Raw genomic sequence first — 18,243 nt, forward strand, 5'->3', positions numbered from 1 at the left:
AAAACCTCTTCTGAGATCAAAAGGGTGGTAAATGATGGAGCTGGAATTCCATCATTCTGATTCCAAATACACTCATTCTGATTTCAAAGCCTGTAATCTCTCTCCTACATTGTAACAAATAAACCTTTATTCACTACTTCGTTGTTCCGTTCGCTCAGTCGTGTCCGACTCTTTGCAACCCCATGGACTGTAGCCTACCAGGCTTCTCCTCCATGGGATTCTCCAGGCAAGAATACTGGAGTGGGTTACCGCTTCCTTCTCCAGGGGATCTTCCCGAGCCAGGGATCGAACCTGGGCCTCCCGCATTGGAGGCAGACGCTTTAACCTCTGAGCCACCAGGGAAGCCCTATTCACTACTTACCATGGGAAAACACTGTTAGTTGCTAATTGGGATACAGAGATTTTTTAAAAAAAGACACAATCTTTTTAAAAATAGAACCTAGCATCTATTGAGCAAGACACATAAATAACCCTGGAAAGAAGTAGGCTGTTTTAAAACAGAAATATATAGAAACACAATTCTGGGCTGAGACTTCTGAGAGAAGATAGCATTTGAGCAGAAATCTGAAAGATGTGGAGAACTGGGAGAAGCAGATATTGGGAATGGAGGGGTTATAGCTTAAAAAAAAGCTTAAAGGTGGGAAGGCGCTCAGGGAAATGTTAGTAGATCTCAGTGGCTAAATGAAATTTTAGTCATTCTAATTCCTATCTTTTAAAAAGCACAGTCCACAGGTAAATTACAGGCAAGAAGTTTTAGAGATAGGGAGTTAAGAAGGGGAATGTTTGGTAAACGAGGTTCACCCTCCACCTGGAAGTCGCAGTGAGAACTAAGTGAGGATACCAGGCTGTGGCTCGGGTTCCTCTCTGGTTTTCACTTCCAAGCAATAGGTCCACCACCGCATGATTGATTCAGTCCCTTGAAGAGATCAACTCAGGTGGTGGCCACCTGGATGCTGGCATCAGGTTGGCGATGCTGCAGCTCCCATCACCCACTTGGCACGTTGTTGTCATTAACATGAAATGTTTGCAAGAGGCACCATAAGAGTCAATTTATTTCTGTGAATGGTAGTTTCATCATGAGAAACTGAGCGGCAGAGAGGGAGTAGCTTCATTTTCAAAGACTTGAGGCCAGAGAAGTCAGGGAGCTCAGGGGAACATCCATAAACACACCTCCACAGCCATCTTCTCCTTTGACCTTCACTATTAAGGTCAATTTGGGAACAGCTGTTGACATATTGTTATTCCTATTTTAAATAAAAAAAAAGTGTGCCAGTTCTGGGGGAGACCAGATGTCTCTTTTGATCCACTGTGTTGCATTACTCGTTGTTGTTTAGTAGCTCCGTCATGTCTGACTCTTTACGACCCTATGGACTGTAGCCAGACTCCTTTGTCCGTGGAATGCTCCAAACAAGCATACTGGAGTGGGTTGCCATGTCCTCCTTCATGGGATCTTCCTGACTCAGTGTTTGAAAGTGAAAGAGTTAGTTGCTCAGCTATGTCCTACTCTTTGTGACCCCATGGACTGTAGGCTCCTCTGTCCATGGAATTCTCCAGGCAACAATACTAGAGTGGGTTGCCATTCCCTTCTCCAAGGGATCTTCTCAATCCAGGGATTGAACCTAGGTTTCCTGCATTGTAGGCAGATTCTTTACTGTCTGAGCCACCAGAGAAGCCCAGGGGTCAAAAATGTTTCTCAAGATTGGCAGGTGGATTCTTTACCACTAGTGCCACCTGGGAAGCCTAAAGAGGTGGAAGTGAAAGAAATCAAAGTGTTAGTTGCTCAATCATGTCTGACTCTTTGCAGCCCCATGGACTGTAGCCTGCCAGGTTCCTTGGTTCGTGGAATTCTCCAGGCAAGAAGTGGAGTGGGTTGCCATTCTCTTCTCCAAGGGACCTTCCCAACCATGGGATTGAACCCAGTTCTCCTGCATTGAAGGCAGATTCTTTACTGTCTGAGCCACCAAGGAAGAGGTGGAAACGTGACTTAAATTCCCTGACTGCTGGTTCAGTGTTCATCTGTGTTTCTGAGAAAGGTGCATTGTAACTAGTTTGGAGGAAGACATCTCTACAAATGGAGCACCTATTCAATACCTTGGGCAAACTAAATATAAGTCAGGGATGCCTTTTGGGGAGCAGTGTTTGTCCCAAGTAGAATAGAGATCTTAAAGCCATCACATCAAAACTCAATCTTAAGACAGAAACAAGTTTATATCAGGGTCATTATGCATTTAGCTTAGTTCAGTTCAGTTCAGTTCAGTCGCTCAGTCGTGTCCGACTCTCTGCGACCCCATGAATCACAGCACGCCAGGCCTCCCTGTCCATCACCAACTCCCGGAGTTCACTCAAACTCATGTCCACAGAGTCGGTGATGCCATCCAGCCATCTCATCCTCTGTCATCCCTTTCTCCTCCCGCCCCCAACCTTTCCTAGCATCAGAGTCTTTTCCATTGAGTCAACTCATCGCATGAGGTGGCCAAAGTACCTGTCGTACGAATGGGTGAATGAACAGATGGTTGGATGAGTGAGTCTGCTACACAGAGAGCTTTCTGCTGGCAGTCCGAAGATAGCATTCCACAGTAATTTCCTTTTATTAATACAAGCACAGACTAAGGAGGGTGCTGGGGTGCTGCTTGCTTTTGGAACAGAAAATGCCCAGTTTGGGCCAGGCTGCCAAGAGCCCATGAGGTTATCTTTCATTTTACCCAGATGGATTTTGGATCTTACTCTAAAGGCTAATTGGTTCCACACGGCTGGCCAAATATTGGAATCTGTTTGTGTAGCTTCTCTCATTTCATCTTGTCCCCTCTTGGTCTATGGAGGATATCCTCCAGTGCCCATCACTGTCTTTGATAAAGTAAGAAGAAAGAGAAGGGAGAGAGGGCCAGGTGATGCCATGCGTGTTTTATTGGAAACAATCATACCAGCTCCATACTTAGCATCTCAAAGCTAGGACCCACAGTGACAAAAATCTGTCTGGGGAAATGGCCCATATTCAAAGTACAATAGTCTTGGGCCTAGTATTAATCATTTAAAGGTCTGGTTAATGTAATTCCATTTTGCTATTACATTTTAAATAAGTACAGTATAATAGGATCAAAAAGCTGGGGTTAATAGGAGAGTTAAAAATCAGACTGCCCAGCAACTCTCAAGCTGTACTTCATGAAAACGCACTTGGAAGGTTTGTCAAAGACCGTGGAACTGGTGGGCTCCTCACCTTCACTTCCTCTAGGGCAGCTGTACTTATGTAATTTCATATACTGGATTTTTATATACGACTTTGTTTGAATTAAGAGTTAAGCCTCTAAAGAATGTTTGAAGATTGTGGATCTAGTTTACATGTCCTCATTTTAGGCACAGAGAGGTTAAGATAGCTGTGATCTCCCACTCTTTCGGGACACGTGTTTTAAGGTGTCTGCAGTGGTCTGACTGCATTGGATTCCTCGGATTACTCCCCCTTTCTGAAGCACAGAAGTCAGTGAAATCACCCTCAGCACCATGGATGGTGTGAGTGAGGATTCTGACACCCTCTCTGAATGGATTAGAAGAGGTAATGTGTATGACAATGTCTTGATAGAGTAAGGGACCACAAGTGCTTCTGGGTAAGAGGTCTGTTAGTGAGCTGAATGTGGCTCTGATCTGGGAAATCTCAGTTCTGATTCTTGTAGGTTCAAGAAAGAACTATGGTCACCGGCAATAAATTGTGTTTAGGCTTACATCCTTGACTTTCATGGATGGAGGACCCACTACTGATAAGGGTGTGGTGGTCCTCTTAAACTGCCTTTGACCCGTCTGGGCAGGGAAAGGGAAATTCTGAACTGGTTTCTTAGAGAAACTGAGAACTTGACGACCATGAGATGGAGGTAGGAAGCACATTGGGCTAATCAGTAATTTAGTGTGTTAAAGTTCAAGGTAAATTTTTGAGTGTTTGTGCATTCAGCTTCCACATGGTGAGGGAGGCAGATTAGACGCTTTCTGGGATCCTTACCAGCAGTGACCTTCCACAGGTAGCACCAGTGTGTGGTAGCTAACAGCATGGATGCTGGAGCCAGATGGCCTCCATTACCAATATCAGCTGTGAGACTCTGGGTACGTGACTTCGGTCTCTGTGCGCTAGTGATGATAATAATAATGCATACCTCACTGTGTTGCTGGAAGGATTAATGAGTTAATATATGAATGTGCACAGAACAGGACCAGGCACATAGAAGGTGCTAGATGGGTGTTTGCAATATGTAATTTGATAAGCACACTGACTGTTTCCAAATCCTTTTCAAGATGCTAGTCCTGCTATTCTGACATATTTTTCAGTAGGTTCCTCTGAACCTGAGTGGTCCCAATGAGTGTACTGCATAATCCTATGCTTTAGTTGTCTGCTGAAGAAAGGTCATTATGAAAGGGTTAAGGGTTCCCTGGGAGCCTGGGCATGAAAGGGTTGATATCCCTGCCCTCAGTACTGAATACACACACCGCTCTTTCAAGATGAAGGAAAAACCTCTTCCAAGTAATTTCCACTCACAGCTACTTTCTTTTGGGAGTAACAGGGTAATAGCCCAAAGCTATAAAAGCAGGAGCAGCATTTATCAATTGATTGATTAGCTGATCAGTCAACAAATGTTTACATCGTGTTTCTTATATGTTTAGCATGGTGTTAACTGTACCCTGGAGAAATAAAAGCAATATAAGACAAGGTTCTGAACCTCATTAGGGCCCCAAAATGACTAACTGAGAAATAATTATAAAATAGCTACTAAATTTAGATGCAGAGAGCAAAGTCTTCCAAGAATAATTTCTTTAGCTGTGAGTGATGTTCTGGAGGGTTTGGGCCCCAAGCTGGATCTTAAACGACGAATCAGCATTCAAAACATAAGCCCTGGGATCAAGTAGACATAGTGTAGAGAACACCAGTCTGCTAGAGGAAAGGTGTGGGGAAACAGAGGGTAAAATGTTGGGCAGGTACAGAAGGGCCCAATTGTAAACGACTGTGGAAATCAGGTAGAGGCTTCCCAGGCAGGATTGAGAAGTACCAAGGTCAGAGTCAAGGTGGTCCTGATGTTAATCCCGGCTCTATCATCAACCAGCTGGGTGATCTGCAGCCATCACTTTTCTGGCCCCAAGAAACGAGTGAAGTGGTCCAGCCCAACCTTCATATTTCTGATGTGGTAGACAATAAGAAGTTACTGGAACCTCATGAAAATGCCACAAGCAAAGGGAATTTGGAGGAGATTTTTCTGCCAATGTGTGAAGGATGAATAATGGTATCAGGGAGACTAGCTGGCTATTGCTAAAGTCCCAGAATACATATATGAAGGCCTGAATAAAGCACGTGGCTGAGGAAATGAAGTCAGAAGGATAAACTCGAGAAGCAGTAACAGTGGCATCTAGACAGCAACAGATAGAATGTGAGGCAGCCACAAGCCTAGAGCCCAAGGCTTGATCATCTGGATGTAGGGATAAGAGGAAGAGTCAAAGATAATTCTAAGGTAAATAAAACTCCAGTCTCTACACATTCTGCTAAGGCAGAAGAATGTCATGGATATAAATACTGGGTTGGTGATCAGACTGATTTGGGATTGAGTGTGGCTCTACCTTTCCCTAACTGTACAATGATAGCAACTTTAGAAACATCTGTGAGTTCAGTTTCCCCATATGTAAAATGAGGATCAGCTCAGTTCAGTTGCTCAGTCATGTCCGACTCTCTGCGACCCCATGAATCACAGCACGCCAGGCCTCCCTGTCCACCACCAGCTCCTGGAGTTCATTCAAACTCATGTCCATAGAGTCGGTGATGCCATCCAGTCATCTCATTCTTTGTTGTCCTCTTCTCCTCCACCCCCCCCCCCCGCCCCCGCCGCCAACCTTTCCCAGCATCAGAGTCTTTTCCAGTGAGTCAACGCTTCACATGAGGTGGCCAAAGTATTGGAGTTTCAGCTTTAGCATCAGTCCCTCCAATGAACACCCAGGATTGATCTCCTCTAGAATGGACTGGTTGGATCTCCTTGCAGTACAAGGGACTCTCAAGAGTTTTCTCCAGCATCACAGTTCAAAAACATCAATTCTTCGGCGATCAGCCTTCTTCACAGTCCAACTCTCACATCCATACATGACCACGGGAAAAACCATGGCCTTGACTAGACAGACCTTTGTTGGCAAAGTAATGTCTCTGCTTTTTAATATACTATCTAGGTTGGTCATAACTTTCCTTCCAAGGATAAGCGTCTTTTAATTTCATGGCTGCAATCAGCATCTGCAGTGATTTTGGAGCCCCAAAAACTAAAGTTTGACACTGTCTCCACTGCTTTTCCATCTATTTCCCATGAAGTGATGGGACCAGATGCCATGATCTTTGTTTTCTGAATGTTGAGCTTCAAGCCAACCTTTTCACTCTCCTCTTTCATTTTCATCAAGAGGCTTTTGAGTTCCTCTTCACTTTCTGCCATAAGGGTGGTGTCATCTGCATGTCTGAGGTTATTGATATTTCTCCCAGCAATCTTGATTCCAGCTTGTGTTTCTTCCAGCCCAGTGTTCCTCGGATAACAGTCCCTATTTTTTAGTGTTATTGTAAAGCTCGCAGGAGATAACTCACACGTGTAAAGGGATCAGCACTCTACCTGTGCACACGCTAAATGCCCCACAGATGTGAGCTTTCATTGCTTACTAACTGATCAGCTAATAACTGTTACATTCTATGATAACAGGTGTCAGGATTCAGAGGGCGTCACGACCTCTGCCTTCATGGCACCCACAGAGAGATATCTTCTCTTTTGCGAGCAGAATTGTCCCAATGACACCATCTCCAGTTTAGTTAAAATAGTATTTCTTTTCTTGTGGGACAGGGAAGGGTTGTAGAAGTTTATAGAAAGCAGATCAGATACCCTACAAGCTGAAAAGCTGAAAGTGAAAGTCACGTCCAACTCTTTGTGATTCCATGGACTATAGTCCACCAGGCTCTTCTGTCCATGGCATTCTCCAGACAAGAATACTGGACTGGGTAGCCATTCCCTTCTCCAGGAGATATTCCCAACCCAGGGATTGAACCCAGGTAGAAAGTAGACTAGATATCCCACAAACCTATTAACAACCCTGGCTAGCATGTCATCAGCTTGATCAGCCCCCTCAAATGTACTACTTCTCTTAGCTCCTCCCCTTCATGACTTAACTAAAGTAATGATCTCAGAAAACACAGATGTCTGTCTACATCACACAGGCCTTCGGTACGCCTCCAAAACAACTCCTTCTCTTTAAATATATGAGGGTAGCTTTAGGATACTTATGTTTTCAACTTGTCCACACCACCTGATGTGCACCTGAATTTGTTCCATTATAGGAGGAAGAGTCAGAAGTTCTCAGGAAACACTGGGATCACTCTGTTCTCTGCCTCACACGTCCACAGTGGTCCTTTCATACCTCTTGGTGGCCACAGGATTCCAAACCTGAGAAGGAGCTCAGAGGACACCTGCTTCCCCATGAAAACCATCTGTTCTTGGACTTGGAGCCTCTGAAGGGAGGTAGCTAGGCCATAAGAACATTCCTGGGTCTCTTGGCAGGTTTACTTTCCCTAAGGAATCAGAGACAGATTTCTATTCTCCCTCCTTAAGAGAGTGTCCTGCCAGAATAAACACTTTCTGGACCATTAGAGAAAGTTAGAGAGGTCAACTCTCTTGGTTTTGTAAGGGTTCAGTTCAGTTCCGTTCAGTCGCTCAGTCGTGTCCGACTCTCCGCGACCCCATGAATCACAGAACGCCAGGCCTCCCTGTCCATCACCAACTCCCGGAGTACACTCAAACTCATGTCCACAGAGTCGGTGATGCCATCCAGCCATCTCATTCTCCGTCGTCCCCTTCTCCTCCCGTAGAGAAGCAGAAAAGAAACACCTCTTATAAACTGTGCAATGGACTGCTTCAAATGCAAGATAAACTACAGAGGGAGAATACTGTGGGTGAAAGGAAGTTGCATGAATAAGGAAGAAAAATGTGCACAACAGGTTGAGATCTTTCAAAGGTGCAAAGAATTTTTCCAGGAGTATTTGTGCTGGGCCTAATACTTGGAGTTTTATAGCCTCTTATTCCCTTCTGATGCTGCTGAAATGAGATTAGGCCAGTTCTGGGAACTCAAACCTTCTTCCTGACACACTCCTGATAACTGGCTCCATTTCAACACATGACCTCTTTTGGATGATACGTGGACCCTTGACATCTGTGAGGACTGATGATGTCCAGAGACATTCACAAATCCCTAAGTTCGTGAGTGTGGAAACATTTGTACAAGCTCCTGGCTTTCTCCCAAACCATATGTTTCTTGTACAGCATCTCACATCATAGGCTAGGCACCTTTTCAATGTGAACTGAAGTTCAATCTATAATCTTATGATAGATTTTTCTTTTTCTGACACATAAAGCAGTTTTGATTAAAAAAAGAAAGAAAGAAAACTACTTTGTGAAAGTTCTTGCAAGGCCAGCAGTGAATGAAGCGCAACAGCAAGGTAAGGAACTGGGTGGTCAGTAGGGTCCCTACCTAAAGGAGTCCCTTTTTTTTTTTTTATTTCTAAAAAAGAATTTTATTAAGAAAGCACAAATGCAAAGAAATGAACAGAGGAAAATTTATGCGTCGAACCTGGACTGGTCACTTATGATAATATACATGCTACAATTCCATTCTCTCCAATCATTCCACCTTCACCCTCTCCCACAGAGTCCCAAAGACTGTTCTAAATGCCTATGTCTCTTTTGCAGTCTCTTATACAGGGTTTAGGTTACCATTTTTCTAAATTCCATATATATGCGTTAATATACGGTATTGATGTTCTTCTTTCTGGCTTACTTCACTCTGTATAATTGGCTCCAATTTCATCCACCTCATTAAAACTGATTCAAATGCATTCTTTTTGATGGCTGAGAAATACTCCATTGTGTATATGTACCAAAGCTTTCTTATCCATTCATCTGCAGATGGACATCTAGGTTGCTTCCATGTCCTGGCTATTATAAACAGTGCTGCAATGAACATTGGAGTACATGTGTCTCTTTCAATTCTGGTTTCCTCGGTGTGTATGCCCAGGAGTGTGATCGCTGGATCATATGGCAGTTCTATTTCCAGTTTTCTGAGGAATCTCCACACTGTTCTCCATAGTGGCTGTACTAGTTTGCATTCCCACCAACAGTGTAAGAGGGTTCCCTTCTCTCCACACCCTCTCCAGCACTTATTGCATGTAGACTTTTGGATAGCAGCCATTCTGACTGGTGTGAAATGGTATCTCATTGTGGTTTTGATTTGCATTTCTCTGATGATGAGGGATGTTGAGCATTTTTTCATGTGTTTATTAGCCATCTTTATGTCTTCTTTGGAGAAATGTCTGTTTAGTTCTTTGGCCCATTTTTTGATTGGGTCACTTAGTTTTCTGGAATTAAGCTGCAGGAGCTGCTTGTATAATTTGGAGATTAATCCTTTATCAGTTGCTTCATTTGCTATTATTGTCTCCCATTCTGAAGGTTGTCTTCTCACCTTGCTTAGAGTTTCCTTTGCTGTGCAGAAGCTTTTGATTTTAATTAGGTCCCATTTGTTTATTTTTGCTTTTATTTCCAATATTCTGGGAGGTGGGTCTTGGAGGATCCTGCTGTGATTTATGTCGGAGAGTGTTTTGCCTACGTTCTCCTCTAGGAGTTTTATAGTTTCTGGTCTTACATTTAGATCTTTAATCCATTTTGAGTTTATTTTGGTGTATGGTGTTAGGAAGTGTTCTAGTTTCATTCTTTTACAAGTGGCTGACCAGTTTTCCCAGCACCACTTGTTAAAGAGACTGTCTTTTCTCCATTTTATATTCTTGCCTCCTTTGTCGAAGATAAGGTGTCCATAGGAGCGTGGGTTTATCTCTGGGCTTTCTATTTTGTTCCATTGATCTATATTTCTGTCTTTATGCCAGTACCATACTGTCTTGATGACTGTGGCTTTGTAATAGAGCCTGAAGTCCGGCAGGTTAATTCCCCCAGTTCCATTCTTCTGCCTCAAGATTGCTTTGGCTATTCGAGGTTTTTTGTATTTCCATACAAATTGTGAGATTATTTGTTCTAGTTCTGTGAAAAATATTGTTGGTAGCTTGATAGGGATTGCATTGAATGTATAAATTACTTTGGGTAGTATACTCATTTTTACAATATTTATTCTTCCAATCCACGAACACGGTATATTTCTCCATCTATTCATGTCCTCTTTGATTACTTTCACTAGTGTTTTATAGTTTTCTATGTACAAGTCTTTTGTTTCCTTAGGTAAATGTATTCCTAAGTATTTAATTGTTTTCATTGCAACAGTGAATGGAATAGTTTCCTTAAGGAAAGGAGTCCCTTTTGTATACAGCTTCATATTCAAAACTGGGCCTCAACATGCAACCGATGGCTATATGTTATGAGCCTTCATGGTTGCTGATGAACATTCTAAATGGAGAGGTTAGGCTTGGGAGTGCCACAGACTCCCTTTCTGTCCATACTTCATTCCTGGGCCCCCAGACCACAGGTTCCATAGCACAGGTTACTGAACCTCTAGGAAGAAGCAGGCATGGCAGGAGAATAGTGGCTATGAAAGCAACTTGTTTCCTAAAGATTTGTATAATTCAAGTCCATCTTATATACCCTTTACATGTGGAAAAATAATAAAGGATATTTATAATGATGACCCTAGGTCTTCTGAAGAATCAAGGAAAGATCAACCTCATATCTGTGTCAATGATCAGTCTTCTCCTGCATACCAATCACACTTGGAGCACACATCTAATGAAAAATATGTATAAAATATGATCTTAAAAATAGAAATAGAAGATCAAAAACTCTGTAGAGGGAAGGGAAAATAAGTTTATCAAATAACTACACAGATATAATTTACTGTGATTGAGTATTGCATTTAGCTCAGAGTTTCCTGGCAACAAAGACAAAAAGAAAAAAAATAATTGACAAATTACTTTTCAGGAGAGAGATGTCTTCTCTTGGTAATAAATCTTGAAAGAAATTCACAATGTGGAGTTATGCAAAAAGAATTCAATGGCACATGCCTTAATGATTTTTACAAAATAAGCAAGAATTTTCACATATAACCATTTCCCACATTGTCCCTTAATAACAGCTTAAATCAAATCATTAAAAATACTTAATTGTAAATTTTACCTCAGGGGGGAAAAAAGTAAAGTACTAATCATTATCAAGTTAGTGGGATGGAAATACATGTGAAAAAAAATGTCAGAATGTTAATAATTGTTGAAACTGGGTTGAGGGTATATGGGAGCCCATTGCACTATTCTATTCATTTGTAAACATTTGAAAATTTCCACAAAACCAAATGCTCAAAGTATTTGGACTCCAGGGAAGTTAAGCTAATGTGTTATCCAACAAAGACTATATTCTATTTGATACAGCTTTAAGTAGATATAACTTAATCTTTGAAAGTTGATCGGCTGGGCTATGAACCACTTGGCAATATTCAGAATCAGACCCAAAGCACTGGAGACAATTCTGTATAAGTGTGTACATTTCCAGCTAATTATGGTGGCAGATTACTGACCTACTTAAGACAACAAGCTACCAAGGAGTGGAGGGGGAAAGCCAGATTCAGATACCTTCACTGCAGTTCTTCAGGGCAAAGAAGTCCACTGCAGATAAGCTTCGGTTTCCATTTGAGATATATTCCAGGGCCACTCGGAACGGGTTCTCTGGGCGCCCAATTCTTCCCTGCAGCACAGTCCAACTGGTTGCATTGGAAACCAGAGGGGAAAAACACAGAAAAACAGTGATGAGAAGCAGACCTAACCTGCAGAGAGGTCCCATGCCTGCCCTGACCTCAGGGTCCATGTTCTCCATTCTGGATGAAGAGGTGGAGCCCTAAGTGGTTCTGAGGATGGTCACTCTGAAAGAAACACACACACACACACACACACACACATTTATTTCCTTCTTGTCCAATTAACTCAGAGACCCAATTCTTAAACCTACTGTGGCCACTGGTGTTTCTTTTGTTTTACTTTTTAGGCAACTCCAGACCTTTGGACTATTTCATTCAGGAAAAATATGTACACCTGAGAAAATCTGCCAGCAGAGTGAAGGAATACTAATAATTATCTCTGGAAAGAATGCTTGGTTTTTGGAATTTTATCTGATCCTCAAATCTCAGAATCCTCAGGTTTGCTATATAGTTACTTAAGGGAAGCTAGCAAGTGCTATTTACTGACTGCAGGAAAATTAAAGTGCATTGAAGCATGTATTTGGGGGTAGAAGCTACCTAAGATTGACGTGGAGTCTGCAGAAAGGTGCAAACAGAAGAAGACAGAAGCAGGTCAAATGTGAGCTCTGCATCTGTCTATAATCAAGGACACTGACACAGCCAGAGAATAGAGAATAAGCTAAATGAACATTTTTACACCTCACTCAGGCTATTAACCTCTTGGAATAGCCTCCTGTCACTGATTGGAACATCAAATTTACTTTCCAACATTGATTCAGGTTTTTTAAAATATATAATTATTTTGATAACTTAGTGTGGAGAATGGAAATTACCTGGACTATTTCATATTTTCTTTCCTTTTAAAGAAAAACAATTTTATTGAGGTACAATGTACAATAAATTGCACATCCAAAAGTGTGCAATTTGATAAATTTTGACATATGGATTCACCTTAACTCATCACAATGTTTCATATTGTCTTACCACTAGGTTGGGCTTAGGTATGGTAGTACGAGTGCTAAGGAACTTAGAGAAAGACAAGCTTTTTGTTTAAAAAAATTTAAAGCACTCTCCCAAATTTCAAGTATAAAAGTATTAAAAATTCAGACAAGTTGGTAAAGGAAAGTAAAAGTTACCTGGAAACTCATCTAGAGACTACCATGGTAAACACCTCTGTAAGCAACGTTGTAGCTACAGTTTTACACAAATAAGGTCATACACACACGTGCTCCCTCAATGGTTTGTCACAAGACAATCAATATAAATTACATGATCAGGTCAAAGACTGCATTTTAAAGATTTGTGCATTGCTCCTGGTTTTTCCTCTTTATGATCATGCTGAGGCTAGCCCTGCGAGTTTATCTTAGGACAAATTCTTAGAACCTGGGTCAAAGCATATATGCATTTTAAACTCTGAGGATATTGTCAGTCCTCTAACACTGAATTAGAGGACTCGTTTCTCCATTTGTTTGTTAACATGGGATCCTGTCAAATCTTTTCCATTCATTAAGTTTTGGTGAGGAAGGCATCACCCAAAGCAATCTATGGTCTTTCATGGGGGTGTTCCTGGATGGGGATTGTGTGTCTCTGGTTCTTGCCATGTTGCTGGGCATGCAATGAGGTTTGCTGGATGAAGAAGGCAGTGCTGTTCCCTTTCTATGCTCCTTTGTAGTTAATTCTGAGCACTGGAGCCAGTGCCTCTGCCATTTGATAAAAGCGTATTAAGTTTCCCCACAATAGATACTGTAGAAGAGACTATTGCTGTTGTGAAGTTTGTTCTCTGTTACTGTACCCAACAGGATTTCTATCCAAAATGAAACCAGTGCAATTGAATAAGGAAAAGGAGGCCTTTCTGTTTAAATGTGGAACTGTCAAAGAAAAAAAAAATTGAAAAGAAAATGTAAATGAGGGGTTCTTAAGGAAAAAACAGACAAAAAGAGCAGAATTTTTCTCCTTCTTCTGAAAAATAAAGGACTCTATTTTTGAGGGAAGATGGTGGTGAAAAGGCATGACTATTCATATTCTTCCACAATCATAGCTCTCTGCTCTGAGGAATGATGGATTTTAATTCCAGGTACACAGTGGCCCTTGATGATGATTTCCATTTCTGTATTGGCACTAGCCCTCTGGATAAATGTGTCAAGAGTTTCAGGAATTAGTTTCTGAGTTACTGATGCAATAACTTTTGTCTGAAATTCTCTGGCCTCCCATAGTTTACTGCTGCAACTTTAATAACTTTCAGAGCAGTTGCCAAACATGATTTTATAACCAGGGAAGTTGGGACTGAAAAAGGACAAGCTTATACCTAGGGTCAGATTTGTTTAAGAGACAGCAAAAACCCTATGGGGGGAAAAATACCCAACACTCTCTTTTCTCTCTGCCTTCATTTTCTTGGCTGACATCCCAATGGTCATGAAACTTGCTCCTTAGGGTCCTATTTTCCTATTTAGCTGGTGGCAGCTCTACTTGTGCTTGCAAGGGGGAAGGTGATGTTCTAACCTAGAGCCTCCTAGAGACAAACATGCAGCTATATCCACGAGCTGGGGATTTGCAGTCATCTCAGCACTGGTGCTTCGATCAATCAACATGACACTGTGGGGAGTCCATCTGGACTTCAGGAAGCCAGAAGCATGGTCTGGATGGCCTGTCACCATCCATTATCTTCCAGTTGTCTCTCTGGAGCTCTTCACTTCCAGTTCTGGCTCTGCCCACCATTTGCCTGATGACTTTGAACAAGGCACTTTACTCCAAATGCCTGAAATTTTAAATGTTTTCTAATCAGTTGTATTCTCAACCATAGAAAGTATCTACAACTTTGTGTAAATTTGCTGAGAAAACAACTGACTACACATTTTTTGCTGAGTGGCTGCATCATAATAAATCAGAGTCCACTGAAGAAGGCAGGAGGATTGGTTTGTGAATATCAAGGTCCATTTCTGACCTGGAGGCTGGAAGTTGTATATTCAAAGGCCATCAGGTTGGGAACTGAGTCCAGATTAGGTCCTAGACTTGCATAGGGTATGGTAAGTCCCAGAACCCACTTGGGTTTTAGTTTCTTCATTAGCAAAATGTTAAGAATCCTCCAAGGTCTCATACTGATCTGATACCAATACTTCTCTAGCAGATCACCCAAGTCCTAGTGACAAAACACTTTACCAAAACCCTGAAAGCTTCAGTGGGCCAATAATATTCTACAGAAGGTGGAAGAATGATTTGTCAAATAACCCAGACTTATTTCTCCAAAGAGACTCAGTTCCACCCCCTCAGACAAATGAAGAGACCGGTTCAAGGTCACCCATTTGGGTATCTGAAGGCCAAAGATTAAAATCAAATATATTATTGCTCCACAACTGCAAGAACAGGGGACAATGTGACCCACGAATCAATCTGTGTATTCAGTCACATTTCACATTGCTAGAATCATGGAGATAAAGAAGGATGTGTTGACTTAGCATTGCTACAGGGAATCACCAGTCTGGGTTTTGAGGATAGACAGGCCAGTCAGACAGTGAAATACCTTGTCAGAAAATGCACACAAAAACAAAAAATTCATAGGAAGATATGACGTGGAAACAGAAACTCTAAGGTTCCTACTGCTCCATACCAGGTCAGTCTCTCCAAGTTTAAAGGAGACTGGCACTTCTGATGTGAGACAAGCTGCTGATGAGATTGAAAGGTTGGCAGCATATCTCAAAAGGATGAAGGCAGAAAGTTATTTTAAGTCCAGAATGAAGGGGCACTTTTTGACAGCACTTGAGGGCCATGGGTGGCACCTGACAAGATGGAGGAATGTGTATTACTTCCTGCTGTGTGATATTCCAATGATGTAGGGCTGATTTTGATGTAGGGCTGGCTCACAAAAGTGAGCCATGACACCTACATGCTGGTCAATGGAATACCTTTCTGAGATGGTTTTAGCTGCTTCAATATCAGGAGGCCTACATTCACTTCTCAGCTCCATGATCTACTAAGCAACCGTAGGCAAATGGTATGATTTCTCTCACATCCTATTTCCTTATTTTTAAGGTGGAAGTTATAATGCCTAGCTTTCTAGATTGCCGTGAGGATTTCTGAGAAAGATGTACACAAGAAACGTCCTTATCAGGGGCTCCACAAATGGGAGCTATTCTTACAGAAGACCAGAGCTTTTTTTCATAGAATTGCACTGGTCCATGAAACTATCTGCATCTCAATTCATTTATAAGATTCAAGTGGGAGGGTAAAGTAGGTAAAAAAGTAAGAAAGGCATTAGCAATTTATGAATAGCAGCCACCTTTTGTTGAAATGAGGACAAATTTATGGTTAAAAGAAATTATGTTGGAACAAAAAGAAACTATGTTGAAACACTCCTACAACAAAATACTTTAGGATTGGACTATGATAGCAGATCAATGGAGAAGGCAGTGTCACCCCACTCCAGTACTCTTGCCTGGAGAATCCCATGGACGGAGGAGCCTGGTAGGCTGCAGTCCATGGGGTCTCTGAAAGTCGGACATGACTGAGCGACTTCACTTTCATGCACTGGAGAAGGAAATGGCAGCCCACTCCAGTGTTCTTGCCTGGAGAGTCCCGGGGACGGCGGAGCCTGGTAGGCTGCCATCTGTGGGGTCGCGTGGAGTCGGACACGACTGGAGTGACTTAGCAGCAGCAGCAGCAGCAGCACATATATATTCTGCCCAGAAATCTCTAAAGGCCCCATCTCACTTTGGAGTAAAATCCTCTATTTAGCTTCTCATCTTTCTGTAGCAAGTGAAAAGATGCCTTATGTCTGGATGTTGGTTAGGATTTGTTGAACTGAATTCCATTTCTCGGGTATTTATTGGTGCATTATTGTACATTAGATAACATTAAATGCTCTGAGGATCCTTAGAGTTGAGAATGTAGCTTTGTACTTAAGGAGCTTACAGACTGGTGAGGAAGAGTAGAAGTATGAACTGAACTTTACAGTGAACAGCAGTATAGAGGAGCTGAATGAGCAGCACAGGCATTATGTACTGTTGAATCAAGAGCAAAGTGATGTCTTAAATCCAGGGATCTGGAGAGGCATAACTTGAGATGGGTTGTGAAGGAGGGGCAGGAACTGGGAAGAGGGTGATGCAGAAAGAGAGGCTGGCGTGAGCACATGAGCAGAGCCCACGCAGACTGTGCATACAGAAAACAGGTGGTTCTGTCTGGTGGGAGTCAATGTTTTTCACTAATTTCTATAGGAAGGAGGTCCTCTGTGTCTTGCCACACTCCTCAACTCTCCCCAACCTCAACCTCCTTATAGCCAGGGTGATGGATCATTCATCATTGTATCTTCCGGGCCTGATACATTTTAGACACTTAACAAGTATTTGTTGAATAAGAGAACAAATGTACCAACAGATTTCTGTTAAATGAGACAAGATTCTGACATTCTTGGCCAAAATCTATATTACAGTTTGCACTGTTCGCTGAACCCAGGGTAGGCAAGACATGAGCTAAGAGGCTGGAAGGAAACTCAAGGAGCCACAGGAACGGCAGAAACATTTATTTTCTCCTGACTGGCATGGCAACCATAACACAACTTCTCTCCTGGTTGACACAGCAGCCATAGCAGCAGCCATAACATAACCATAACATAGCCATAGCATAACCTCATAAAACACATCCACGATATTGCTCCAGGGAAGCCCTGATGCAGCAGCAGCCAGGGCTTTCATGGTGAAGCTTATACAGGTGTATTGCACAAAGTAGCCTGTGACCAAGCGGGTATCTTGTGACACACATGCACAGTGCTATACGTGATCCCACCTGTTACATATCATTATTTACAAAACATGGGGCAAGAGTGAGAGGCCGTGGGGCAAGAAAGCCTGACCATGCCATCTTGGCTAATTTGCTCTTTCCCTATAGTGGTGAAGTTGAGTTAATCTGAAAGTTCAAGTCAATTCATTATTGTTAGCTCTCATCCATTCAAGTGGTCATGATACCTTCCCTTAGGAAGAACCTAAAGACTGGGAAATTTGCGGGGTTGAAGGAAGTTTGGGATTTTTTCACGTATCATTCTTGGCTCCCCCTTCGCCCACACAGAGGCCCCATCTTAAAGGGGCAGGGTCATGGAAAACCATCAAACTAGCTTTTGTTCAAGGACCTAGAACCCAAAGAAGGAATCAGAGTTGCAGTAACTAAGACACGGAGGGGACCTGAGTGCTCAACGAGGAGAGGTCCCACCTCATGCATGAACACCCTCTAGAACCCAGGTCAGCCTCGAACCTTGTTAATGAATATTAACAAAGGCAACAATTCTGATGATATTAATAACTGCGCTAATAATGTGATCAGCAACAACAGTTAACATTTACTGAGGGCCTACTCTGTGCTCTGCTTCTAGTTGAGTTTTAAACCTAGTGTCATGTGACTCCACAGTCTTTATGAACACCTTCCTAAATTGTCCTTTTAAGCTTCTTGAGGTTAGAAACCATGCCTTCCTGGGCCTTTGTTTCAATTTTTGACCCTGATGAATACAGCTGGGGATTCAAAGCTAAAAGATAGGGTCATCCCACATTCTGTAGTGGCTAC

General features: G+C 42.2%; 1 protein-coding gene across 1 annotated transcript in view; it reads right to left on the bottom strand.

Annotated features, from left to right (window-relative positions):
• The window catches only part of ALK (ALK receptor tyrosine kinase), a 752,669-nt gene that overhangs the window by 178,523 nt on the left and 555,903 nt on the right, over nucleotides 1-18,243 (bottom strand). Inside the window, exon 5 of the mRNA XM_055400465.2 lies at nucleotides 11,600-11,727. Within this exon, the coding sequence (XP_055256440.2) occupies nucleotides 11,600-11,727 (128 nt within the window). The remainder of the gene's footprint in view (nucleotides 1-11,599; nucleotides 11,728-18,243) is intronic.

Source organism: Moschus berezovskii, chromosome 11 (assembly GCF_049115385.1).
Source record: "Moschus berezovskii isolate FMDL1 chromosome 11, NW_MosBer_1.0, whole genome shotgun sequence".
Taxonomy (NCBI): domain Eukaryota; kingdom Metazoa; phylum Chordata; class Mammalia; order Artiodactyla; family Moschidae; genus Moschus; species Moschus berezovskii.